The following is a 27,106-nucleotide window of genomic DNA, read 5'->3' on the forward strand; positions in this document are numbered from 1 at the left end:
CATGATGGTCCCACAAATTGCGCGGCTAACTACGAATATTACTTTTTTTATAAATTTGAATTTTTATTATTTCTAAATTATATTTTTATATAGACTCATGTTAGGTTATGTTTTTTTGGAGTAATGATGATCGGAAAAGAAAATATAGTCTAACTAAGTGGGAAAACATATGTCGACCAAAAGATTAAGGTGGACTAGGTGTCCTTAACCTTGATATAAAAAATAGCTACTTATTAAGCAAATGGCTTTTCCAGTTGTTTAATGGTGAAGGCCTATGGCAAGACCTTTTGCGAAATAAATACTTAAAGGGTAAAGCTCTTTCTGGTATGTCAGATAGGTATTTCTTAGTTCTGGGCTGGTTTAATGAAAGTCAAAGATCAATTTCTTAGGTTTGGTTCTTTTAGATGTGGCAATGGGACAAACATAAGATTTTGGGAAGACACGTGGTTAGTATTGCGTGCTTTCAAAGATCAATACCCTACATTATATAATGTGGTTCGAAAGAAGCAGTTTACTGTGGCAGAGGTCATGAGCACAACGCCGCTAAATATCTCTTTTAGAAGAGCTATTGTTGGCCAAAAGCTAATCGAGTGGAACGATTTGATCCTCAGGCTAGCTAATATAACTCTGTCAAATGAAAAGGACTGCTTTGTATAGTCGCTCCATAAGAATGGTCAATTTTTCGTCAAATCTATGTATGCCGTGATCATGAAATGTAATGTTTCAAAAAGAAAATTCTGTGGGACTTGAAAGTTCCACTAAAGATCAAGGTCTTTATGTGGTTTCTTCGCCAGAAAGTAATTCTAACGAAAAATAACCTGGCTAAAAGAAAATGGGGGGGGGGGGGGAGACAAACATTGTTCTTTCTGCTATACACAAGAGACAATCCAACATCTTTTCTTTGAGTGTCATGTCGCTCAGTTTGTTTGGAGATGTGTGTTTTTTTCTTTTAATATCCCCCACCCCGTAACGCCAAAAACATTTTCGGTAATTAGCTTATAGGGGTATCTAGGTCCATTAAGAAGATGATTCTAATTGGAGCTAGTGCTGTATGTTGGTCAATTTGGCGTTGTCGCAATGATAAAGTTTTTAATGGTAAACAATTATCTAACCCTATACAGGTTATCTTTATGTCTTCCTACTGGCTCCACTTTTGGTCTACAATGCTACCACAGGAAGAGCAGGATACTATGCGCAATGGTGCTACACTCTTAGAATCGGTAGCCAAGGGTCTCTTATTCCACTATGGGTGGCGTAGTTCCATAAAAATTGCTAGCTAAAATATTTTATGTGGTTTAACGCTAGTCAATAATAAAGGGGAGTTGGGGATTTGTACCATCACCTTATTTCTTATTTTGATTTACTTTTATCTTACCTTTTTATTACTATTAAACTTATGGCTGTGTGTCTTGTGACAGAAGCCGGAGATGTAATCCATTTCCATTATCTAAAAATATAGACTCTAAATTATTTTTCCAATATTTATTTTTTAAAATTTTAAATTTCAATAATAAATTTATTTCTATATGGACTTCTAATTTTTTTTTCAATTTCAAATTTTAATTAGTTCTAAATTATATAATGGTGTGGACTCTAATACTTTCTTTTAATATTTATTATTATTAATTCTGAATTTCAGCTATTTAAAATTGTATTCCTATATGGACTCTATTATTCTATTTTAATCCAAGTTTTTGATATTTCTAAATTTTATTTCAACATAGACTCTTCTTAAAATTTTCTTCATTTTTATTCCAAATTTTAGATATATATTAAATTATATTTATATTTATAAATAGTTTTATTTTCATCTAGGTAGTTGAAGAGAATTCTTTATTCTGAATTTCAGATATATTGAAATATATTTCCATTTGAACTCTATTTTTTTTCTAATTAATATGGAAATTTGTAGAAAGTGGAAGCAAATATGGTGGCCTTTTTATATTAGACTAAGATATACTATTATAGACATATAAATGCGTAGAGTGTGCAGGTATGACCGTATGAACATGCCATTAGAGATTTGATTTGTTGCAACGGGGAGAATAGATCGAGATAAGCAATGAAACCAATACCTCTTACGGACATGAGCACTTGTGATTTGTATTATACACGGTTACTGTAGCCCAGCTTAGGTTTTTTTCCCTTGGAAAAGACTTCCAAGCTACTAATCATTCTATGCAGCTGTCCGATCGGACACTTTTTTTTTTCTAAAAAAAGTCCTTATATACAAAAAATTTTCCTTATATATTTTTTATTCTGCTTATTTCTATATGGACTCTAATCTCTACTTTTAGTTTTCTTATCTTTTTAAATTCTGAATTTTCATTAGTTCTATTGTCTACCGGTATGGACTCTAGTCTTATCTTCCTATATTCTATATTTTTAATCCGAATTTCAGCTATTTTTAAATTGTATATTCCTATATGGACTATAAGAGCAAACGTGGAGGCTTCTTTTTCTATTCCTTTAATAAGTTAACTAGCATAGTGGCCCGCGCAGATTACGCGGCTAGCATCATTATATTTTCTCTCATATAATAGCATATATATATTTCTCATTATATTAAAATGACAATATAATTTGAAATTTTGCAATAACTTTACGAAACAACTAATGTGTAGTATTCATATTGTATTTTATATATGTGTTAGTTATTAATTATTTTTAATATCAAATTTAAGTTATTTTTAAATTATATATATTCCTATATGGACTCTAAACTCGTCTTTTAATATTTATTTTTTTAATTATGAATTTTTATTATTTCTGATTGTATTTCTACGTGGACACTAAACTCATCTTTCAATATTCTTTAATTTTTTATTTCAAATTTCAGTTAGTATTCCTATATTGACTTTGCTTCTTCCCATTTTTTTTTAATTTTAAATTTTAGTTATTTGTAAATTATATTTTTATACGGACTCTAAATACTACTTTTAATTTTATTATGTTTATTCTGAATTTTAGTTAGTTTTAAATTTCTACATGGACTCTATACTCTACTTCTAATATTCCTTTTTTTAATTCTGAATTTCTATTTTTTCGTAATTGTATTTCTATGTGGACTCTATACTCTACTTCTAATATTCCTTATTTTTAATTCCGAATTTCTATTATTTTCTAATTGTATTTCTATATGGACTCTATACTCTACTTCTAAAAGCACGAACAAAGAAAATACATTGGATTGTCTTTGCTATATGAAGCATATAACTTCGAGTTTCTTTCATTCTACACACCATTCATATTTTTGCGAGTACATTTTTATTATATATGTAGCCTGTAATAACTTTTCCATTATTGCTAATAAAATACATTTATTAACAATAATAGTTTTCAGAATTTATTAAAAAAGAGGGACTCTAAACATTCAATTAAAACTGGAAAACACCATATCTTTAATTTATACTTAATTTATAAGACATATCTTTTAAACAAACTATGTCAAACTCCTCTCAAGATAATAATAAAAAAATAAATCTTATAGTAATAAATTAAATATTATATAGTTTAAAGCTAATAAATATTTTGGAAAATTTCAAATAATGTCGATGAAGAAAATTTGAAGAGAAATAATACTTTTGAAGCATATAGGCCGGGTCATTCGTTTGATATTTTATCCTTGTAAATTTCTCAAACATATCGTACAATACATGCCCGCGTGAATGCACGGGCTAATTTCCTAGTTATATGAAAACAAATAAAATTAGTTATAGATGACGGGAGACAATAAAAGAAATCTACGATATATAGGATTATTTTATGGACTTGCTGAAGGAAGCTGGGCCCAAATATGGGTCATGTAGCAAATGATTGTTGGAGTAAGGCCCAGCCCAAGGTAGCGTACAACCAGACGAATTCCGAAGCTTCCGGATACTGACGCTCCGAAATGTGCTGGTGCTGGAAGCTGTGGAAGGAAGGCTCTCGAGTCTGGAAGCCGCATCGCGCTCTTTCTCCGCTCCACCTCCACGATCCAACAGATGGGCTGCAACCCCAAAAGCGCGGGAAATGTTGAGAAGCCTCTGGAACACCTGCGATCCGTCCATCGTCTTCCTGTTCCATCGAGGAGTATATATATATATATCTGTCCGTCCGTCCTACTTGTCAAATCCAATCGATCCATCTCTGCACAGCTGCACTTGCATTTCAGCCAGCGACAAGAAAGCACCAAATCTCTTTGCATTCAAGCAGCAGGCGACATTGTTGAGGAGGGATCACCGATCGGATCGGAGCAGTGAACTGAAATGGCGGCGGCGGGGGACGTGCAGATGGCGGAGAAGGAGACGTTCGCGTTCCAGGCGGAGATCAACCAGCTGCTCTCCCTCATCATCAACACCTTCTACTCCAACAAGGAGATCTTCCTCCGCGAGCTCATCTCCAACTCTTCTGATGTACTACGTCCCTCCTCTGTTTCTTGATTTACTCTGCTTTGTTTGTGTTTGCTCTGTTTTCTCCTCTGCTTCCACTCTGTTTTTCTTTCACTTGCTCTGCTTCCCCTTCTTCCTCACACTGACCAATGCTGCTGCAATGGCGAATGCAGGCGCTTGACAAGATCCGCTTCGAGAGCCTCACCGACAAGAGCAAGCTGGACGCCCAGCCGGAGCTCTTCATCCGCCTCGTCCCCGACAAGCCCTCCAAGACTCTCTCCATCATCGACAGCGGCGTCGGCATGACCAAGTCCGGTCAGTACACCATTCTTTCTTTCGTTTACATATCTTGCACGCACCTCGCCGGCGGCGAGTTACTGACACAAATGCTCTTCAAATTTCATTTGAAGACCTCGTGAACAATTTGGGCACCATCGCGCGCTCCGGCACCAAGGAGTTCATGGAGGCGCTGCAGGCGGGCGCCGACGTGAGCATGATCGGGCAGTTCGGCGTCGGCTTCTACTCCGCCTACCTCGTCGCCGAGAAGGTGGTGGTCACCACCAAGCACAACGACGACGAGCAGTACGTGTGGGAGTCGCAGGCCGGCGGCTCCTTCACCGTCACCCTCGACACCGCCGGCGAGCGCCTCGGCCGCGGCACCAAGATCACCCTCTTCCTCAAGGACGACCAGCTCGAGTACCTGGAGGAGCGCCGCCTCAAGGACCTCGTCAAGAAGCACTCCGAGTTCATCAGCTACCCCATCTACCTCTGGTCCGAGAAGACCACCGAGAAGGAGATCAGCGACGACGAGGACGACGACATTGACGACTCCAAAGGCAAGGAGAAGGAAGGCGACATCGAGGAGGTCAAAGATAAGAAGAAGAAGAAGAAGGTGAAGGAGGTGAGCCATGAATGGGTGCAGATCAACAAGCAGAAGCCCATCTGGCTGCGGAAGCCGGAGGAGATCAGCCGGGAGGAGTACGCGTCCTTCTACAAGAGCCTCACCAACGACTGGGAGGACCACCTCGCCGTGAAGCACTTCTCCGTGGAGGGGCAGCTGGAGTTCAAGGCCATCCTCTTCGTGCCCCGCCGCGCGCCCTTCGACCTGTTCGACACCCGCAAGAAGATGAACAACATCAAGCTCTACGTGCGCCGCGTCTTCATCATGGACAACTGCGAGGAGCTCATCCCGGAGTGGCTCGGCTTCGTCAAGGGCGTCGTCGACTCCGACGACCTCCCGCTCAACATCTCCCGCGAGATGCTGCAGCAGAACAAGATCCTCAAGGTCATCCGCAAGAACCTCGTCAAGAAATGCATCGAGATGTTCTTCGAGATCGCCGACAACAAGGAGGATTACGCCAAGTTCTACGAGGCCTTCTCCAAGAACCTCAAGCTGGGGATCCACGAGGACTCGCAGAACCGCGGCAAGCTCGCCGACCTGCTCCGGTACCACTCCACCAAGTCCGGCAACGAGCTCACCAGCCTCAAGGACTATGTGACCCGGATGAAGGAAGGGCAGAAGGAGGTCTACTACATCACCGGCGAGAGCCGCAAGGCCGTGGAGAACTCGCCGTTCCTGGAGAAGCTGAAGAAGAAGGGGTACGAGGTGCTGTTCATGGTGGACGCCATCGACGAGTACGCCGTCGGGCAGCTCAAGGAGTACGACGGCAAGAAGCTGGTGTCCGCCACCAAGGAAGGGCTCAAGCTGGACGACGACGACGACGCCAAGGAGAGGAAGAGGTCGTTCGAGCCGCTCTGCAAGGTGATCAAGGACATTCTGGGCGATCGCGTGGAGAAGGTGGTGGTCTCGGACCGGATCGTGGACTCGCCGTGCTGCCTGGTCACCGGCGAGTACGGCTGGACGGCGAACATGGAGCGGATCATGAAGGCGCAGGCGCTGCGGGACAGCAGCATGGGCGCGTACATGTCGAGCAAGAAGACGATGGAGATCAACCCGGAGAACGGGATCATGGAGGAGCTCCGGAAGCGCGCCGACGCCGACGCGAACGACAAGTCCGTCAGGGACCTCGTCCTCCTCCTCTTCGAGACGGCGCTGCTCACCTCCGGCTTCAGCCTCGACGACCCAAACACCTTCGCCGCCAGGATCCACCGCATGCTCAAGCTCGGCCTCAACATCGACGACGACGACGCCGCCGCGGCCGACGACGACGCTGACATGCCCGCGCTCGATGACGCCGCCGCCGAGGAGAGCAAGATGGAGGAGGTGGACTGAATTAAATAAGTACTCGCTGCCATGTCGAAATGCATCATGGTGCCATGGTTGGGGGTGTCTGCACTGCACTTCAACAGTGTGTGGTCGTGTTTGCGTCGTGTCGCCAGTGTTAGACATGAGTCCTACGTAAGTATATGTCGCCAGTGTTAGTATGTTGCATTTGCGTTACTCATGCGTACATCTTTCTAAGCCATCGTTGAGTAAGTAGTAGTATCAGTATTAAAAAATGATCGAATTCCTATGTCTGAAACTGAAATGATCGACTAAGCTCCAATGTTTTCAATTCAGTTTCAGGTTTTGCGCTCCATTCCGACAGTTGTGCGAGTATTCTGTTACATCAATGATTATTGCGGCTTTTGATATATAAGTAGCTATTTGCTTTTGAAACCTCAACGGGTGGAACTGCATTTCATGAACAGGTGTATGGTGTCTCCGAAAGGCCAATGTCTTGCCTGCAGGTTTTCAGCAGTGAGTGCCCTGTGCAGCGTCATCCATCTAAAGAATCGTTGTTTTGGTTATGCTGGAGTCTTCCAGATTTCTTAGAAATTGAGGCCCCCATTTGATTCCAAGGATAGGAAAAAAGCATAGACATTAGGGTGGTATGATTCTTCAATCCTGTAGGAATGGAAAAACATATGAACTCTTTGATAGTGCCATAAAAGGGAAGTTTACAAAGAAATCATATCTTTTGCTATCTACCCTATGAAATGTGAAGCATAGAAATACAATTCTATAAAAAATTTCCTTTCTTCTATGAATAAAAATTTTACAGAAAATTAAATCCTATGAAAATCTTTTGCCAATCCTACGAATTAAATGGGTGTTGATCCTTGAGTGGGAATCATGCAATTGCATAAGGTATGCAAAGTAACTTCGGCTTTTTTTAACTCTCCTCTCAGGTGATTTTCTTAAAAGCTTTTGATCCAAGTTTTTTTCTTTCTTAGAAAAATCGAAGGAACTTATTTTAAAAATAATAATTATTACTCAATTAATCATGTACTAATGATTTATCTTATTTTGAGTGGTATAAAAACCAAACTTCACTTTTGAACGCTGCCTATGACAGATAGAGGGGAGTTGCCACCCAATAATTTTTGATCTGGCTAATTGTCTTGTGCAACAGCTTGAGTGAATTGTCTGTTGCCCGTGCAACTCAACGACACTCCTTTTTAGCGTCCGTCATGGCAGATTGTGCTGATTAATATATTGAAGTTGGGCATTCCTTATGTCAGAAAATGTGTGATGCTGAATCAATTATTTCAGGTGAGGGATGAAAAACTATAGGATCAATATTTGTATTAACAAGATGATACTCCGCCGCGTTGCTGCGGAACATTGTAATAGCTAAATAAACTGGTATAGTAATTATGAGAAACTATAACAACTTACATATGAAATGAAAAAAAAATTGTGCCTTAGCATGAGGTACCCTCCTAAAGGATCGTAAAATTACTCAAATAAAAAGCTATTAATTTGTCATGTAGCACAAGTTTGATAGATCTACATAAATACATATTACGATAGAAAGAAATTGTTGTGTTGAATCATACTACATTTTGCATCCAATATTAGTAGCAACATAGGAGTGTACAGACTAAAATTTATAATCCTGAGGCTTTATGTTGCAAAGGAACTATTGGTAAATATCCGCCACCATAAAATGATGCATGAATACTGATTTAGGGAGAGATAACATTGCTCACATCACCTGTTACCTTAATGGCTTAACGTGGTTCCGAAGGCTGCATCATTGGACAACCCATTCAAAAGTCGTTTGCTGAAGATCACCTGATGGCCGATGCTACCTGTCTACCTCAAATGCAGGATGTCTGTAGGAATTTTATCAATCAGAGGCACATATTGGTTAGAGAAATTTACCTCAGAACAGATTCACTCGTTCTGCAGCAGCGAGAGCAGACGGCCGGATAGAAACTCCTCAATTTTGATTGATATATGCATAATTGCCAGTGCCATGCCCTCTTGTGTTTCTTTTACATGGAAAGGTCAGTGCCGTGCTGCTGCCGCTGCTGCTTCCGCAACGCCGTGCTGCAGTGTTAAAGCTCTCCCACTTCGCTTGTACGCCATTGTCCTGCTGCTGTCGCTGCTCGCTATTGTGGAGGGAACAGATCACTGCCTCGGTACCTCAAGCCGGTGCCATTGTCGCAGCCCGAGGGAGGAAGGCCGCTGTTATAAAAGTTAGTCGATATAGCGGAACGACAACTAACTTTCTCAATCGCTTCTAACGACACAGGAACACATGATATTTGTTAACGAGGTTCAGTCGAAGCCTCCATCCCTAGGGCTCTGATTATAGGCGCTCCTCTGCTATCAATATAGCTCCTAGCCGCTACGAGTCCATGGCCACGCCGCCATTATCTCCCTGCGTGTTTGCGCTACATTGTAGTCGCCATAGTTACATTGTGGTGCCCCCTCTCTATTTAAGAGAGTTGCCGGATTACAGAGTTCGACTCTAACTCCACCCCCTAACACCTATTACAACTCCAAGTCTAACTGTAACTAAATAGGACTAGTATATTTGACAGCTGTTCTAACAAACTCCACCTTGACGAATATACACTACCCAGAAGTAGTAGAATCACCATGCCGATCCACCTGTCCTCTAGACTTGGGTTGTCTTCTTTTCGGAGCTTCATCACGAGCTGCCCGACGAGTGTGCGCCAGACTCACCGTCTTCAAGAGACTCTGCTATCCCTGTCACTTCTTTCTCTGGACTCCACCTACAACAGTGCTCCACCTTCTCACCTATTATCTCAGTCATCTTGCCAAGCAAAATCAGATTCCTCCTTAGCTATCACATCGACTCCTCGAAGACCATGTTCACCTTCACCTTTTGTCCTAAATTTGACTTGATCTAATCCGTGGCTAGATAACCCATGTCATCACTAAATAGATAAATCAAACTCACCCGACATGAAGAAAACCCTTTCTTCCTTGTCGTCTTATGAACCAAGCTAACAAATCCAACATCCACGCTTTCCGCATCCGTGGACTGAATTCCTGATAATTTGAGAAAATCACCGTTGATTTGAATCATCCAAAGAAATTACCACGATAGCCTTCGCTCTTCCTCTTCAGTGACGCAGATTTCATATATCCCTATCATGCCGACCTGTATATCCTGGATATATCCTGTACTGCCAAACAGTATCATTGACCCCATCAATGATATTTGACCTGCTGTTGCGCGAGACTTTTCTTCAGTTCTGGTCTAACTTCATATATCTCAACTCCTCGTAAAGTCCCAGAGGGCCATCACAGCTGCTATCCTCTTTCGCTGCCTTGGGTCGGCAACAGCGTCACTGATGCTGTGCCATGCCGCTCACACGTCACGCTGTTTCCATGGTCATCGTACCGGTGCCATGCGCGTGCATTTTCACTATCTCACTCCTATCAATCAGTAGACCCAATCCTTTAGCTAATAAAATCCAAAAATATTGGAGAATATTTCTTATTCCTTTTCCTTTGAATTTTCTGCCAATTCAACCTCCAGTCAATCATGTCTCTTTCTTTAACCTGCATCACCACTCCTTTTCATGAGCCCGGTGTCGTCTTCCTTACTTCGATTCAATGGTTCGTCATGTCGCTCCCATGATGTGCTTGCTGCACGGCACCACATCACACGTGTCCTAGACAAGCCGGTCTCCTAAAATTCAGAACCATTCCAAGTCATCCATTTCCATAAAAAAATCTCTGCCATCGTAATCGGTCCACAACTCTCCCCCTTGTAACCAATTCACCGTTGATCATCCCACTGACAGGTGGACCCCGCTTGTCAGTCCACCAAAAATAATTCCTTTGATTCAGAAATTCCAGAGAATATTTTCCAAGTATTTATTTTTCTTTATTCACGGTTTTCTAGTAATTCAATCTTCCGGAGGTCACATGTCTTTCATGTAACCTCCGATTCGGCCCATTCTTTTTCCTAAATTCTTCTAAAATTGAGTTCTACCTCCTGATTTAATTGGTTATTTCATTTGTTGTTATTTTGCTGCCTTTTATTTTTGTTTATTTGTACCCAGTTTGCAAATTATTTTGAATTTAACTTATATGCATTGTTTTGTTTTACAAATTAACGTATGGGTAGTTCTGACATATTTGTTAATTATTACATGCCTTTGAATTATTATTGATTACCTTTCACGCCATGTCACCCTAGTTTTCATGTGTCATATATGGGTATTGACTCAGGATACATAGATTTGCTTAGCCCTGCTCACACTAGTTTTACAAGCAAAATATAATACTGACTAATGATCTACTTATCACAGTTTTTTTATATGCACTGTGTGGCTGTGTGCTATCTTCTTGGTGGCATGTGTTGCACCATGTGGAGTAATTAACTGGTGGAAAATTTTTTAGACCGGGGTGATGGTGGATCTGTGTGAACCTAGGAGGTAAGCCATATGTGTGTGTGCTTACCGTTGACCTGTGTGGTCGATTGAGCTGTCTGCTCCTAAGCTGTGTGCTCCATTTTTGTTGTGTGCTTGATGTCCTTAGTTTAGGCAAGTCGTTCTAGTCAGTTAAGGACTTCACTTTGTGCGCCATTGATATGAGCCTTACCGTGCACCACATATCCTCGTGGGAAGGACCTAGCTTAGTACACTTCTTAGCTCTGACACCGGCGGCCCAGGTGGCTAGATGATAGGTTTTTGGTTTGTACCATGGGACCTTTCACCTGTGTGGTGAAGGGAGGACCGCCCATGGGGGAAGCTGCTGTTAGGGTGAGGTTGAGGAAACGCTTTGTTACTATTTGGTGTTTAGCAGCACCAAACTGTATCTTGTGGATAAAGTTGTAAAACCTCTGCAGAGTGTCAATATATTCGAATAGCCGCGTCCTTGGTTATGGACATGCTCAGTGAATTCACATGAGGGGTAGATTTGTGAAAGTTTTACTTTTGGGAAAGAGCTGTGTGCAGGATAAATTAATGAATATAAATGTGTGGTCCTGTGTGGATATAGAACCTTTTGGTCATGTGTGGACACTGTCGACGGGGGATACCCGTAGACTAGATATAAAGGGTATTGGGGTCCGTTGGTACGAGGATCTACATAGTACGACATCAAGCAAACAAAAGACAAGGATTATACTGGTTCAGGCCCCTTGGTAGGTAATAGCCCTAATCCAGTTGGTATGGGATTATATAATGGAAACCACAGATTACAAAGGGAATAGCAGAACTCGATGATACCGTCGAGATCGTAGTCGAGTTAGTTCGACTAGGTCTCCCGACGACGTGGCTCCTGTGCGCTTCGGCTTCGTAGGCTGTGGTGGGTGTGTTGGCAGTAAGTTTCGATGCCTTAGGTCCTGCCCAGGGGGTCCCTTATATACCGCGGGTCAGTTGATCTCCAAGTAGGACTCGGAGATATCGGACCCCTCACGATATGGTAAAGACCCAGTCTTGTCCGAGTAGAACTCCTTCCATCCGTAGATATCATCCCTATTAAGTGATAGATTTCCTTAATGTATACGGAAACTATCCGTATACGCGTGGGTATACCTTATCGGTATATAGCGTACATCCAAGGATAGAAGGTATACCTTATCCGTAACCCTGACAGTAGCCCCCGATTTCTGCTTAAATGAACTCATGTTATCTATCGCGACTTCTGATGTCGGAATTGTTGTCGTTCTCATCTGGTCGATCTCGATGTGAAAACCGTAGATACAAAGAGCCATCGACAACACCGCGTGAAGTTCAACGGTCATGAGTGAATTTAAATTGAAGTCTGAAAAACTACCGCGCGCAACGGACCCAGAATTTTCTGGCAGCAATCTCTCTCCTTTCCTTGGAATACGCACCGTCGGTAGTGTGTTTATTTAAAGGGATTTTGGGGATCCATTTGAAGTCCGTTCGCCAGAAAACTCTCCTGCCTTCTAGCGCTCTTCGTCTTCTCCGCTTCCCGCAAAAAACCCTAGCTCACTTCCTTCATCCTATTCTCCGGCGATCCTCAGGCCGCGATGGACCTTGAGAAGTCTTCCTCGAACACCGTGTCCATGAAGAAGCTGCAGGACGACGGTGCCCTCCCTGGTCGCGGGACCATGCAGAGAGAGGCTGGAGGTACAGAACCTAAACCCCATGGGCCGCATGGTTGTAGTCAAAGATTACGTTTCTTGTGGTTTTTTTTGCCTCCGCCTTCCGAGTTTCTTCTTCTTGTCTTAAATTTCTACGGCCTTTCTTTGCTTCACTTGAACCCCAACTCCATCGCCTTTCTGAGCATCTTCTCTCATCTTTGCGAGGCCTACATTGGGGTAGTGCCTTTTCTTGACCTCTTCCGTTTTTATTATGAGCTGCGTTGGATGGAATCCAACAGGGTATCTGGATGCGTCGGATTCTGACTTCGGGATGGCCTAAAGTCGCGTTACATCCCCTTCCAGTGCCCTCTTCTCGCAGCAAATGGCGGACGAGATGGTTCTATCTCCAGATAGAGAACTCGAACCCCGTCCTTGTTATTCCTGAGGACCAGCCAGAAAAGATCCCAGAGTGGACTGCAAAACCCACCCTGACTCCCTCCCTCCAATCTTTTATCGACATCATCGATGATCTTCGAAAACAGGGGTTGTCGGGATATGAAGTCGCTGCCGACTTCATAGGTCGGTGGATTCAACCGCTACAAGCCCGCGCTCATCCGACCTTCGATTACTCTGGGCCAGATGACGTGACCCGCGGGTCTCTCCTCGGGGTATTTATCCTCGCATTTCTAATTTTGTTCTAAGTGTATCTGTTTCTCCTGACTTATCGAGTTCTCGTTCTCGATTTACAGGTCTGGACAGTGACACTGTGGGGCGCCGCGTCGGCCAGATAATGATCAGCGCACCTTCGGAGGCGGACGACATTCCTGTCTCACTCTGCGACAAGGGCTTGGCCGAACGCGCCGCCGTGATTAACGTGAGTGTACTTGATGATACCTTTTCATCTTTCTTCTCGAGATCGCGTCGTGACTTCACGTTGTGCAGGCTCTCCCTCTGACAAACGCCATCGGACCACTCGTGGATCACCAGGCGACGACGTCGTTGAAGGAGGGCGTCGCCAAGGAGGCATCAGACGCTGTTGCTGCCACCACAAGCGGCAGCAATGTTTTTTAGAGGGGGAGAAAGTTCTCCTCCATGCTTGGGACCCGCTGGAAGGCGACGAGCCCAGCGGTAAGCTTCTCTTTCGTCCTTGAGTGCATAGTCAGAACGACTTAACCTCACATCATATCATCTTACTCTGGACTCGGACGCGTCTCGACCGCCTTAGCGAAAGCAGAGGTTGGTGACGGTCGGCGAGAAGTAAGTAAATCTCTTTGAGGTTTTTTCATTCTCAACGTTTTGATCACCTAACCTCATGGAGAAGAGAAAAATCTTCACAGGATGGCGCGGGCGAAAGCGGCGCACAGTGGGGCTGATGTTGCTTCCAGTGCGTCCCCTATGGCGACCTCGATGGAAGTCGTGGCCGCTACTAAGGACCAGGAGGCAGCGCCACGTAGTCCTATCGCCAGCCTCATGCCCGTCCGGCCTCTGTCCGCCGATGCCCTCTCCTGGGGGAGCTCCAGACTAAGATGGAGCGCATCCTTCAAGCAGGCGCCCGCGGCATGGGCCGCGAGATCGAGGAGGCCAGGGCGGCGGCGGCGTCGGCAAACCAACGTGCCGATCAGCTAGCACATGATCTGGCGGAGGCCCACGAGGACCTCCAAAAGATGAAGGAGCTGGTAGCTGGCAACAAGACGCAGCGGCGCGGACTCGAGCATCGGATGTCGGAGCTCGAGGGCCATCTGACAGCCATCCGAGCTTCGCTGCAGACATTGTTCACCGGCCTGCACCAACTCGCCGGGGAGTGCGGTGTCACGACTTCGATCCCGGTGCATCCTGATGAGTGGTCGCTGACGTCGTCGCTCGTGGAGCTGGCTAAGGCGATGGAGGCGATCCCCTCCAGCCATGCGGCCAGGAGACGTCCAACGGTATTTACACCGGGGCGTGTCATGTCCCTACGTGCATGAGGCTGGCGCATCCCGATTTAAACCTCAAAGAAGCTTTGGATCGGGGAGTCGCCAATAACGCGCGTAAGGACACGATCGAGGAAGTCGACGACTTGGGGGAGTCTGTCCTCCCCCTTTTTGAAGAGTAGGACTTTGATTTTCCTTTGTACTCCTTAATCTACATGCTGTAAAACTTTTTGTGGGTCCGAACTGCTTTTATTTAAACAGTTGTTTCCCTTGTTTCCTTAGCACGTGATCCCAAGTACCTTTGTCATTGTAGATATGTTGATGTTGAGGATGTCCAGCAGCGCGGGCAGCCCGATACGCCGGTAGTCATTCCGGCGCTCACGCTTGAGCCGCACGTGCCGGAGGCCGAAGTCAATCAAAGCCCGTCCGTGGAGACGAACATGGCGATGACATCCTTAGGTTTGTATCTTGATTTCCTTCGCTTCTCGTGTTCGGATTGACTTAATTAGCTGTGTTCTCGAAAGAGAAGAGTGGCTTGACTTAGTCCTTGCTGTGTTGGGCAGATTTCGAGAACGCGTTGGCTAATCGAGATCGTCAGATCCAGTATTGGAAGACGAAATTCGAGGTGGCCGAACTCGAAAGGGCCATTGTGGAGGCGAAGAAGGACCAGGCCATGGAAACTCTCCGAGGTCACGAGGTGTGGTTCAACTCGTACCTCAAGAGTTGCTGCACGGCCATGGCGGAAGTTTGCAGGGAGCTCCAAGTTCCCCGCGAAGATCCCGAGGAGTCCGCTGTTGGTTATATCTCGTGGATGAAGGGGGCCTGCGCACAGCTCGAAGGGATTGGCAAGCGCATCGACGAGGCCCTGAAGCAGGAGTGCCGTCGAGCGAGCCGCTACGCTTGGGGACACGTGCTGGCTTGCATCCGGGATCACTGCCTGCAGCTGCACCTCGAGTTCCTTCATGAAGGGTTCTCTCGTTCTCGGAGAACATCCGCGGAGATCGACGGTCTTGCGTAGTCGATGGCGCCGCTTGCCGAGAAGGTTTTCTCCTCCATGGATTGGCGTTGGCCGTCCTGGTAGCTTTCGTATCGTGTAGAAAAACATCTCAAGGAAGCATGTAATATACTTTGAAGTATTCATGATTTTTAAGAAATCATGGCAAAATAGAAATGAAATCTATCTAACTACGCTTTCTTACTCTGGATATGTTGTGTATGAGTGTTTTCTCGTTCTGCGACTTCGATCAGTCACTTGAGCAATACACTCTCCCTAGTCCCCAGCCTTGTCGTCGGAGAATCATTCTCGGAGGATAAGGCTCTTGGACCCTTGACCTGCCTTGGTTGAAAAAGCGCTAACCCTAGCCCCCAGCTGTGAAGTTGGAAAACTCAATTTCCGATCACACGGCTTGGTTAATACACACGGTGAGAACTCTTACATGACCTGATGTTACATGGTCGTTTGTCTCTGCATAATCTGACAAGGCCTTATCCGCTCTGGGCGTCCCCAGCCGAAGTTCCCTTAGGTTCCTCAGAGGCCTTGCCAGGACGGCGTAAAGGGACATGAGGATAGGTTTCAACACTAGGTGTCGTCGTGGTAAGGGATCACTGGGAAGGAACACTTTGACAATATTCTTTACTTGAAATCAACTTTATTGAAATCATAAGATATCTTACAAATATGGATACTATTGATTTATACATAAAATTTACGTAATTGATCAATGTTCTAGGAGTTTGCTAACTCGCGACCATCACTGTCTACAATCTTGAATGCGCCCGGCTGCAAGACTTGCGTGATCATGTATGGTCCTTCCCACTTGGGTGAGAGCTTGTTGCGCGCTGCTTGGTTTTGAACCCGTCGGAGGACGTAATCGCCGATCGAAAGTGTGCGTGCTCTGATGCGCTTTTCGTGATATCGGCGAAGGGCTTGCTGGTAGCCGGCTGCTCTGACGGCAACTCTTTCTCGATGTTCCTCGAGTAGATTCATATCATCGCTTCGCTGCTCCTCCTGCTCCTCATCGGAGTACTTCTGTACTCGTGTGCTCTAATGTCGTAGCTCCGTGGGGAGCATAGCCTCTGAGCCATACACGAGAAAGAAGGGTGTCTCCTTATTGGATGTTGTCAGTGTGGTACTCACGGCCCATAGGACAGAGGGAAGTTCTTCGACCCACTTCTTGTCGTGTGACATGAGTCTGTCGTAGACGTGGGTCTTGATCCCTTGTAGTACTATGCCGTTTGCCCTTTCGACTTGTCCATTGCTTTGGGGGTGAGAAACCGAAGCGAAACAAATCTTGACTCCCAATCTAATGCAGTAATCTTGGAAATCGGCACTGATGAACTAAGAGCCGTTGTCTGTTATGATGCGGTGAGGCAATCCATATCTGCAGAATATCCCTTTGATAAACTTGATGGCATTATCGTCCTTGATTTCCCTGTGGGCGTCGCTTCAATCCACTTGATGAATTTGTTGATAGCCACGAACAGGAACTTGTAGCCGCCCTGTCCTCGTGGGAATGGTCCGAGTATATCGAGCCCCCAACACGAGAACGGCCAAGTAAGAGGGATAGTCTAGAGCGCTTGCGCTAGCAGTCTTGTGTGTTTGCTGTGAAATTGACAGGCTTCACATCGCTACACCATGTCGTAAGCGTCTTTGAGGGCGTTCAGCCAGAAAAATCCTTGTCGAAAGGCTTTTCCTACCAACGTCCGTCCGCCGGCGTGTGACCCGCAGATCCCGCTGGTTAAGAGTAAGTTGATGGAGCTGCCACCGTCGATGAGAACCCGTGCGACCTTGATGTTCCAAATAGTGGGCTCAACCACGATCGGATATCGCCCTGGAGTGACGGCAGTCTTGGGGTGGTCTGCTTCTGAGAACTCAATCTTCTGCTCTGACCACTTCACCTTGGACGCAGCCTCCTTCTATATCGAAAAAACTTCGCGCTCCACTTTCTTGTACTCTCGCTTTGAGGAGTACGCCGTGGAACCTCCGAAGATGTGCGAAACATGGAGGTCGGAGTCTATGTCTGCTGAGTCTGAGTCCTGAGTAGCCGCTTCGGTGGCTTTCTCGACTACACGTACTCGGTTCGGTCTAGCTCGTTAGGATAACGAGCTGACTAGCTTGCTCGGATTAGCTCGAGCTAGCTCGTTTAGCTCGTGAGCTAGTACATCCAAAAAAAATCTTGCAACACAATTATGCAAATACATATTGTACACCCAACCAAAATTGTAGTTCAAGTATGCAAGTGTATCTAAATACCAAAAACCAACAAATCACATGCTCTAAGTGTTAAATAAATGGATCACCAGCTACACCTTGAACAGATCACAAAGGTTGCTGCTCGTGGCGACGAACAAGGGTGAGCATAACCACATGCATCCGTCTCCCCGCGTCGACGATCTCCTGGCAGCGGCGGAAATCGGTGACTTGTTGCCGCGCTCCATCTCACACTACAGGATGGATGTCATTTAAACGCATTTTGTTGGGCATTCCTGCAAAATCGCCTCAAATCATCCCTTTTAAAGGCAATTTTCATAAAATGCCACAAAAAATATTTCTATACATGGCAAATTTAATTAATGTCTTCCATACTTTCATCATTAGAAGGCGCCTAAAAAAAACTCTGTGCTTTCAAGGCGTTTTCGTTAGCACCTTAAAAGAACTTCATATTTCAGGCGTAACCATAAAACGCCTTAAATTTTATGTTATCCAGGGCATTTTGCAAAATTGCCAGGGCAACTGATAGTGTAATTTTAAGAGAAATGCATGCTAATCTATGTTATGTCACGTATGTAAAAGGAAGCCTGAAAGAATTTAATATACAGAAATTAGTACTTCCACCACTCAATCACATACGCTACCTTATCCGGATCAGATCGAGAAAAATCGAGCGAAAAAAAAAAATCTCCCGATCACCCCGCGCACCCCAGTGGCTCACCGCCGGCCGGCGACCGCCCGGCACCCCGCGCGCCCGCCCGTCGCGCGCGCCCGCCCGCCGTTGCGGCATCGCCCATCTCCGCATCACCCAGGCCATCTCCGCATCGGCGCATCGCGCCGTAGCGCCGCCGGCCGGTGACCTAGCTCGTGGGGGAGACTCGCCGCCGGCGAGAGCGCCCCGCCCTCCTGCTACCCGTCACGGTGCCGCCGTCGACGGTCGACCGTCCCCCGTTGCGCCGCCTCGCCGCCTCCACCCTCCCGCCCACGGCCTCACGCGCCACAAGCCCGCGACGCCGCCGCCCGGAGCTACAGCCTCCACCTCCACGTGTGAACTGGTAACTCTTCCCCTCATCCACTTCCTAAATGCTAAATCCAGAGATGGTTAGGAACATTTTGGATTTGGAATTTAGGGTTTAGTTCATAGTTGAATTTAGGCTGATTCATTTGAGAATTTTAGTAGACATGTTAGTCTCCATCTCTGCCCATCGCACTACTGTTTGAACACGATGATATCTTGAGGTTTGTGCCTTTTCATTTGGGTTGAATTTACCTCAGTTTTTCATGCATTGAAGGTGTTTGTAGTAATGCCTAAGCGAGTTTTTCACATGAACATAGTTAATTAGAGAACAAAATGCATACACTAGGTTGCCTGTTGTAATAGAATTTCTCCTATAATTTTGTTAGAGCAGTACAAAAGTTACATAAGATGATGATGCTTGGAGTTGGAGGCGTCGCAGGAGCAGGAGCAGGCCTCCCCTTGGTCCTCCGCCGCCGCACCCGGTCCCGCACCCCTCCCCCGCCGATGGTGATGACCCCACTCCACCGCAGCTGCTTCTTCTTCCGACCACAACCCTCTAGTCTCTCCCACTACCCATCCCCATCCCCATGCGCCGCCGCCGACTTGTTCACCGTCGACTACGACCCAGAGGAGGAAGAAGAAGAAGAAGAAGACGAGGAGGGTTCTCCATGGGAGGGCGCGGTGGTGTACCGGCGGGACGCCTCGGTTCACCACCTCGAGTACGCCACCACCCTGGAGCGCCTCGGCCTTGGCGACCTCTCCTCCCCTCACTCTCGGGCATGCGCCTCCACCATGGGAATCCTCATCCTCTCCTCCCCCAACCTTACCGGTACCAAGGACGAAACGCCAGTGCTCGTCTCTCTCGACGTTGCCAGGCGCCGGGGCCGCCTGCGCCTTGATGGCATCATCCGCACTGTCATCACCCTCGGTTGCTATGGGTAACTAACTAACCTTCTCACTCTCTCTCTTCCTTTCCTTTTAGACATGGTACTATGACGGAAAGAAATTTCATTAGGCAAAGGCAAGCACAGTAACAATCTTTATAATTTATCACCTCTACTACTGTTCATAAATACCTCCGTTTCTAAATATTTGACGCCGTTGACTTTTTTAAACATGTTTGACCGTTCGTCTTATTCAAAAAATTTAAATAATTATTAATTCTTTTCCTATCATTTGATTCATTGTTAAATATACTTTTATGTATACATATAGTTTTACATATTTCACAAAAGTTTTTGAATAAGACGAACGGTCAAACATCTGCTAAAAAGTCAACGGTGTCAAATATTTAGAAATGGAGGGAGTACATCATAACGCACCCTTAGCTTAGCCTTGTGCAATTTTTCACTTCTATGTCCATGCTGGATTGGACTTTGCCTACCAGTCAACTACACTTCACTGCTCCATACAGCTACTAGTTTGTTACATTTAAGGTGGCTTGGCATTTCTTCACTTTAAGAGTTTTTTCGTTCAATTAGTCAAACAAATAAATAACTATTCCGTAGGAGGAAAACTTTAGGACAATAATCTCAACTTCATCTCTCATACAGTAAGTTATACAGTATCTCTTTTAGCCCACAACCATTGTGGAAAGTTTCAGTCCGACTGAGCTGCGGTTGTGTGCAAACCTTGAAATAATATATATCTACTAATTGCATAAAGGTTTATGGAGGATTGAATATGAAGCAACTAGTGTATTCAGTGAATATCACTTAAGTTGTTCACAAAGTAGAAACGGGCCTCTTTTTTTTTTCTGTTAATTTAATACTGGCACAACTTGAGGACAAGGTTGATGGTGCAATACTGAAATGCATTGTGCTTCATTTTCAGTTGTGCTGAGCCAGCGCCTCAAGGTATATTTGCGAATTTTTCCCTGTTACTGACCGAAGGCAGAGTAGAGGAACCTGATGTGGTTGATCTCGGCACGATATTTGAAGAAGAACAAACCAAAGCTCCTGTGCTAACCGGAAGCCAAGAAGATGGAGACGACGAAGATATAGATTGGGATGACCGGTTGCATTTCCCAGCTGGAGAAAAGGAGATTGATATCTCGAAGCACATCAGGGACATCATTCACTTAGAGATCACGCTCGATGCCCTGTGCAGTCCCACCTGCAAAGGTCTCTGCGTTGGCTGCGGCGAAAATCTCAACACCAGCAGCTGCAGCTGCAACACAGAGAAACAGCAGGCTAAGGCTAAGAATGTTCAGCGGCGAGGGCCTCTCAAAGACCTGTTGAAACCACTGCAAAGGTGATGTAAACACCGCACGGCAGATTTTAGACAGTGATATGTATGTAATACGTTGTAGCAGTATTCGAAGATAATATGTTTAGATGATAAATTTCTTTTTTTGAGCTCATATCCTACTGTAAGACGGAAAAATTGATGCCATGACGTGTCTGTTTGCGTGTGTTCGAGGTACCTGAATTCTGACACGCTATCGGAGGCATCGATTTGTAGGGTGACAGTTTTCTTGTGCATATATGCAGATGAACCGTCTGCTGTGTTCGACCCAACAAATCGTAATTGCAATATGAGATACACAATTCAAAAGCAAGAAAAATGAAATGTTAAATCTGGAGGTAAGAGCAATGTATTCTCTACCACAAAGAAAAGGCTTCAACCCCTTGGGACTTCTGGTAAACATCCAATGTAACACTCAAAAATTTTCTTTTCGCGAACTAAACAGGCCTTTACAATAACTTTTCTCATAATTCTTTTTTCTAGAAAATAATAGCTGCAGTATATATTTTCGTGGGTCCTACAATTATTTGATTTAACATGTACAGTATTTGTTTGCAAGGACAAAGGCCCATCCATCCGTTATACTCCTCCAGCCATTACATCCGTCTGGGCCATCTCTTCCAAACAGGGACAGCACCACTCCCGCCGTTTTGCAGAAAACTAACAAACATAATATAAGATGTAATATTTACTTATAAATTCGTAATACTAAAATATGTCATATTATATACTAGTTTTATTCTCTGAGACGAAGAGATATATATGGACGTGCACATATGTGCGATCAAGGAAGCGACATATCACACGCAAGTTCATACTATTGGCTCGCGCTGCTCGAAGCCATGGAGAAACATGTGAAACAAACCCGCAGGGAGCTAAATCGACCAGTATGCTAGGAACAGACCCAATAAATTTAGATAGTTGAAAAATCAAACCGTCGATTGGCGCACCACCTAATTCATGGTGAAAACGCTCTAAATCGTATGTATGAGGGATGATAAAATATCGGACGCTCGCCAAGTGGGTTTGTGGAGATTATAAATACCCTATACCCATACGCATGTATATCCGACTGGGTATGAGGGTACTGTGTGCAGATAGAATATCTTTAAGAGACTCGGGTTAAATTTCAAACTTATGTATCAAGGAAATACCCGGAGTTTTAGTCGGTTACGATTGTATTTTATCTTTATTCGCCTATTCTGTTAGGAATATGGGCTATATCTTGTAATACGGACTCCTTCCCCTATATAAAGAGGGGTCCAGGTGCCTTTTGGGGCATAACTTTTCTCCCAGATCATACGATCAATAACACACTCGGCGGATCAATCCTCGGACAGGGGTAGGGTATTACTTCTCATTGAGAGGGCCTGAACCTGTATAAAATTCTGTGTCTCTAAACCCATCCACTTTTCCATCTTGATAGCCACCCCCTTTTCGTATTACCGAAATCTTATTTCGACAGTTGGCGCGCCAGGAAGGGGTAGCGTCAAGTTTTTCGCCGATTAGTGCGATGGGATCCATCTCCGGCATTGACGACTTCGTCTTCCCTCCCGGGCAGACGTTCCAGTTCGGCAGCCTCGACTTCATCACCAACGACTTCTGCAAGATCTCTCTCCTTGGCTCGGATCCGAACCAGCCGAGGGGAGACGAGGTCTCTGTCCCGTTCGGTCTCCCGAACTCGGCCGAGATATACTCCAAGATCATCTCATCCGACTCGGCTTCAAACCACTCGGACGAGATCCCATCTACTCTGACACGACCTGATCAAGATGATGGAGCCTATCCTTCGATCCTGATGAAGCTTCCCGACGACTTGGCAGCTGTCTTCACCACAAGGATGTTCTCTCCCTGTAGGTCTAGACGGGATCTGGCTTCGGCCCCGATCCAATCTAGTTCCAGGGAAGTCGGCGTCATACTCCAGCCTCTTAGGACGGCTTCGACGGAAGAATTGGATGGCTACCTCAGCTCCCCCGGTGTCGACTCTCGACCAATGGAGATCCTTGAGTATGACGACTTTGGCTACCACTACGACTTCAGCAACCTCGATGATTTCGACAAAGGCTACGAAGACAACTATATGCCTCTCTTCTTAGGCGTTTTCATGGCTGACAACGAGATGGCAGAGTAGCGTCAAGCCCAGGAAGCAGAAGAACAATGCACACGACAAGAAGCTGAGCGTCGCCGACTGGAGGAGGAGCGACTAGCATAAGAGCGAGACCGGCTACAGCGTGAGCAATAGGAACGCGAACGGGCTGCGAAGGAGGCTGAGGACTGGCGACAGGGCGCCTTGGAGGCTGGGCGACAAGCACGAGAATTTATCGGACAACAAGACGTTGAGGGGACAGCAGTTTTTCGCACCCCGCAACAGAACACGGTAGCGGCAATCACCCTTCTGGACACTCTACTTCAGGAAGATGCACCCAACCACGTCGTCAACATCTTAAACCAGACCAAGACCATGATCGCCGCCTCGGTCCTAGTTAACTCCTCAAGCGTCCGTATGCCGACTGGCAACCGAGTTCCACCTCTTCAATCTCAAGATTATCATCAACCAAGCCTCATTGTTGCCGCCGCAGGATCTAGTCGCAGGAGCAGGGATCATGGTGAACGATCTGTTCACTCACCCGCCGACAGACATAGGGAGCACTGGGCTGAACAGCGCCGCTCTCCGCGTCGAAGGCGTCCCGTCGATCTTCGTGATACTATCAATCGACGTCGTGCAGAAAGAGGCTATATTCCTCACCATTCACCAGATCGTTACGATGACGATGTGGATGGAGTTGCTGCCTTCACGAGCGACCTGTGTCGAGTGGATTGGCCGGCCGGCTTCAAGCCGACTGGAATCGAGAAGTATGACGGCAAAACAAATCCTAAGTCTTGGCTCACCGTCTACGGTCTTGCGATTCGCGCAGCAGGAGGAGATAGCAAGGCCATGGATAATTATCTACCCGTGGCCTTAGCGGACTCTGCCCGGTCTTGGCTTCACGGGTTTTCCCGTGGCACGATTGGATCTTGGGCAGAGCTTCGCGAACACTTCATCGCCAACTTCTAGGGCACTTTTGAACGTCCTAGCACTCAGTTTGACCTCTACAACGTGATCTAGAAGCCCGGAGAATCCCTTCGAGATTACATCAGATGCTTTTCTGAACAACGCAACAAGATCTCTGACATTACCGACGACGTCATCATCGCCGCCTTTACTAAGTGTATTCGCCATGAACTCTTAGTCGGCAAGTTCGGATGCAAGCCTCCCAAGACGGTCAAGCAGATGTTCGAGAAGGCCAATGAATACGCCAAAGCGGAAGATGCTGTCACTGCGTCCAAGTAGTCGGGTAGTACTTGGAAGCCTAAGAAAGATGCGCCGACGACAGGACGGTGTGGAAGTACCAACCACAAGGACCGCAAGCGTAAGCCCGACGATCTTGTGTCAACTACAACACCATCTTCTCGACAGCGATCACGCATCAATACCTTCGACAAGATTATGAATGCTCAATGCTCACATCACCCGAACTCGAATCACGCGGCCAAAGATTGCTTCATCTATCAGCAATTCGCAGAGCAATATGCCAAGAAAGCACGTAAGCCGACTGATGAAGATCAAAGCACGTCGAAGAAGAAGGATGATGAAGACGATGCACCGACTGGTTTTCAAGATTCTCGCAAGGAACTCAATCACATTTTTGGTGGGCCCCTGGCTTACGAGTCCAAGCGAAAGCAAAAGCTGACTGAACGGGAGATCAACGCCGTCCAGCCCGATACACCTCAATATCTTCGGTGGTCAGAGACAGCAATCAAGTTTGACCACTCGGACCACCCTGACCGAGTGGTCACCCGGGGCGGTACCCCCTGGTACTAGACCCAGTGGTTTGTAACGTCAAGCTCCGACGATCCCTCATTGATGGTGGCAGCGCACTTAACATTCTTTTTTCCTAGACTCTGGACGACATCAGTGGGAAAGCGCTGTCACTCATACCGATGGAGAGTAGCGTGGGCTTTTTCAGCGGGTGATCCGCCTCGTCGTCGGGCTCTGGCTTCCGGCACTGCATGATGTGGAGGTACACGGGGTTCCTCCCGAACCCAAGGAACGAGGTCATGTCGACATACAGCCCACCCTCCGATCTCTGCACGCGCGCGCGGGTTTAGCAAAATCGGCATCAAAAACCCTAACCTTAGGAAACCAGAGCGAAGGGGACCAAGACGGGTGGCTTGGTTTACCGGGGTGTCGAAGGAGACGCAGCACTCGTCCTTGTGGATGCGGCTGCCGGGCTCCGGGATGCGGACCTTGTGGAGGTGCGAGCGGAGGAGATCCATGGTTGCAGACTGCGCCGGGCGGCGACGGAGGACGAGGAGCGGCGCGGCGGCGGCTAGGGTTTTGAAGGTGGAGACGGCGAGGCGACGAGGTGGTGAAGAGGGAGGAGGAGGAGGAGGAGGGATCGAGGTGGATGGGAAGAGAGGCGCGCGGTGGATGGGGCGGAGGAGGCGGCGGCGCGCGCGGTGGATGGGGATCGCGAGAGAAGGGGGGAGAGGTGGCGGCGCCTAGGGTTTTCTCTAGCGCGCGCGGTGGATGGGGATTTTCTTTTTTTTTATTTTCCACGCACCTAAAGTAATTTGCCGCCTGAGTTTTCACTTCACTCTATCTGAACCGTTGGATCAAGATCTGACGGATGAAACATTGCTGACAGATGGATTATCATTAAGTTTTCCTGACATATCATTGGTTTCTATTCATAATATTGCTGACAGTTATTTTGTTCCAAAAAATATTTAGATTTGCCGACATATAGCATGTCATATTACATAGTATTGCCAACATATAATTTGCCAAAAGCCTTTACCAACAAATAGTCTATCAATAATTGTTTATCTTTACCGACAGATGTCTGTTGGTAATCTAGTGTCATGGTGTAGTGCGGCGGGACACCGGCGATCAGACTAGCGGCATCGCTTCGATCAGACAGGCGGGGACACGGTGGTCAGACCAGCAGCGGCGATAGGAGCCAAGGGCAATTTTTTGGCGAACAACACCGGTCAGATCAAAGGCATATGCGCGGTCAGACTGGCGGATCTACTCCAGTTAGACCGATCTACATCGGATTCTAGGGTAACTTCTAATTCCGCTAAAAGTTTTGGTTTTGGGGTATTACAACCATTCACCCCCCTCTGGTTGGCAGCGAAGGCCGCATCTGCCGACGAGGAGAGTGGTGATAGGAGGAGGTGGCGACAGTAGGGGGAGGGCAGTCGTCGACGGAGGCGGCGGCGGGATGGCGCACGGTGGCGATGGGGAAGGGCGGCCGGTGGCGATGGGGAAGGACGGCGGAGGCAGCCCCACGCGCCGGGGGGGTAGGGGGAGGGGTGGGGCGGAAAGTGTTGGGGATAGTGTTTGGGTGAGGGTATATTTGGTTATTTTGAAAAAAAAAAACATCCCTTTGTGTCTTATGTTTACAGCGCTACCTTTAAAAGCGGAATTTTATCTTCTTTGCGTTGTATTTCTCTGAAATGCGAGGAGTTTTCCGAGTAAAACACAATGGTGTGTCAGATGGTTCGAGAATGTATGTGATATTTCGGTAAAAAATGAAGAGCTTTTTGCAAAGTAGGCAAACACGCGTAAGTATCCCCGAGGAGCTAAAAAAATTCGAAAACGGAGGAAATCGGAACGGGATCAAGTCTTATGGGACGAGAATTTCAAAGCACAGTATTTATTTGTGTGGACATGACCCATTCATCCGTTATACGGAGAACTCAAACCATCAGCCCGGGCCATCACGTCCACGGTGACAGCAACCTACAGGCTACAGGCTACATGTGAACGAACACATACTTCTTCCGTCCCATAAACAACGAATCTAAAATTGGATGTGATATATTATAGTAAAATAAATCTGAACATATGTATATCTAGATTTATAGTACAAGAATATATTATATTTGATATGAGATTGGTATTTTAGGAGCAGATGAGACGGAGGGAGTATGCGATATGGCTGAGGAAGCGGCACGCACACGCAAGGCCGCTATTGGCTCGTGCTGCCCGAAAGCCATGAAAAAACGTGTCTACAAACTCGCACGGACAAAAATCA

The 27,106-nt window shown here is 46.2% G+C and overlaps 2 protein-coding genes across 4 annotated transcripts; both read left to right on the forward strand.

The window, feature by feature from the left end:
• Nucleotides 1-3,730: 3,730 nt before the first annotated feature.
• Nucleotides 3,731-6,991, forward strand: LOC127769518 (heat shock protein 82). Its single transcript, XM_052295106.1, has 3 exons — nt 3,731-4,394; nt 4,544-4,685; nt 4,781-6,991. The coding sequence occupies exons 1-3, from the start codon at nt 4,248-4,250 to the stop codon at nt 6,601-6,603; spliced, it is 2,112 nt and encodes a 703-aa protein (XP_052151066.1). The 5' UTR covers nt 3,731-4,247; the 3' UTR covers nt 6,604-6,991.
• An 11,399-nt stretch (nt 6,992-18,390) lies between these two features.
• Nucleotides 18,391-21,195, forward strand: LOC127772363 (large ribosomal RNA subunit accumulation protein YCED homolog 1, chloroplastic-like). Of its 3 annotated transcripts, none has more exons than XM_052298398.1 (3): nt 18,391-18,813; nt 19,163-19,714; nt 20,610-21,195. In XM_052298398.1, the coding sequence occupies exons 2-3, from the start codon at nt 19,185-19,187 to the stop codon at nt 21,031-21,033; spliced, it is 954 nt and encodes a 317-aa protein (XP_052154358.1). In that variant the 5' UTR covers nt 18,391-18,813; nt 19,163-19,184; the 3' UTR covers nt 21,034-21,195. The 3 variants fall into 3 exon arrangements, with proteins under 3 accessions (XP_052154358.1, XP_052154356.1, XP_052154357.1); XM_052298396.1 differs by having other exon boundaries at nt 19,168-19,714; XM_052298397.1 differs by lacking the exon at nt 18,391-18,813 and having other exon boundaries at nt 18,840-19,714.
• Nucleotides 21,196-27,106: the final 5,911 nt, after the last annotated feature.

This window comes from Oryza glaberrima, chromosome 4, assembly GCF_000147395.1.
Source record: "Oryza glaberrima chromosome 4, OglaRS2, whole genome shotgun sequence".
NCBI lineage: Eukaryota > Viridiplantae > Streptophyta > Magnoliopsida > Poales > Poaceae > Oryza > Oryza glaberrima.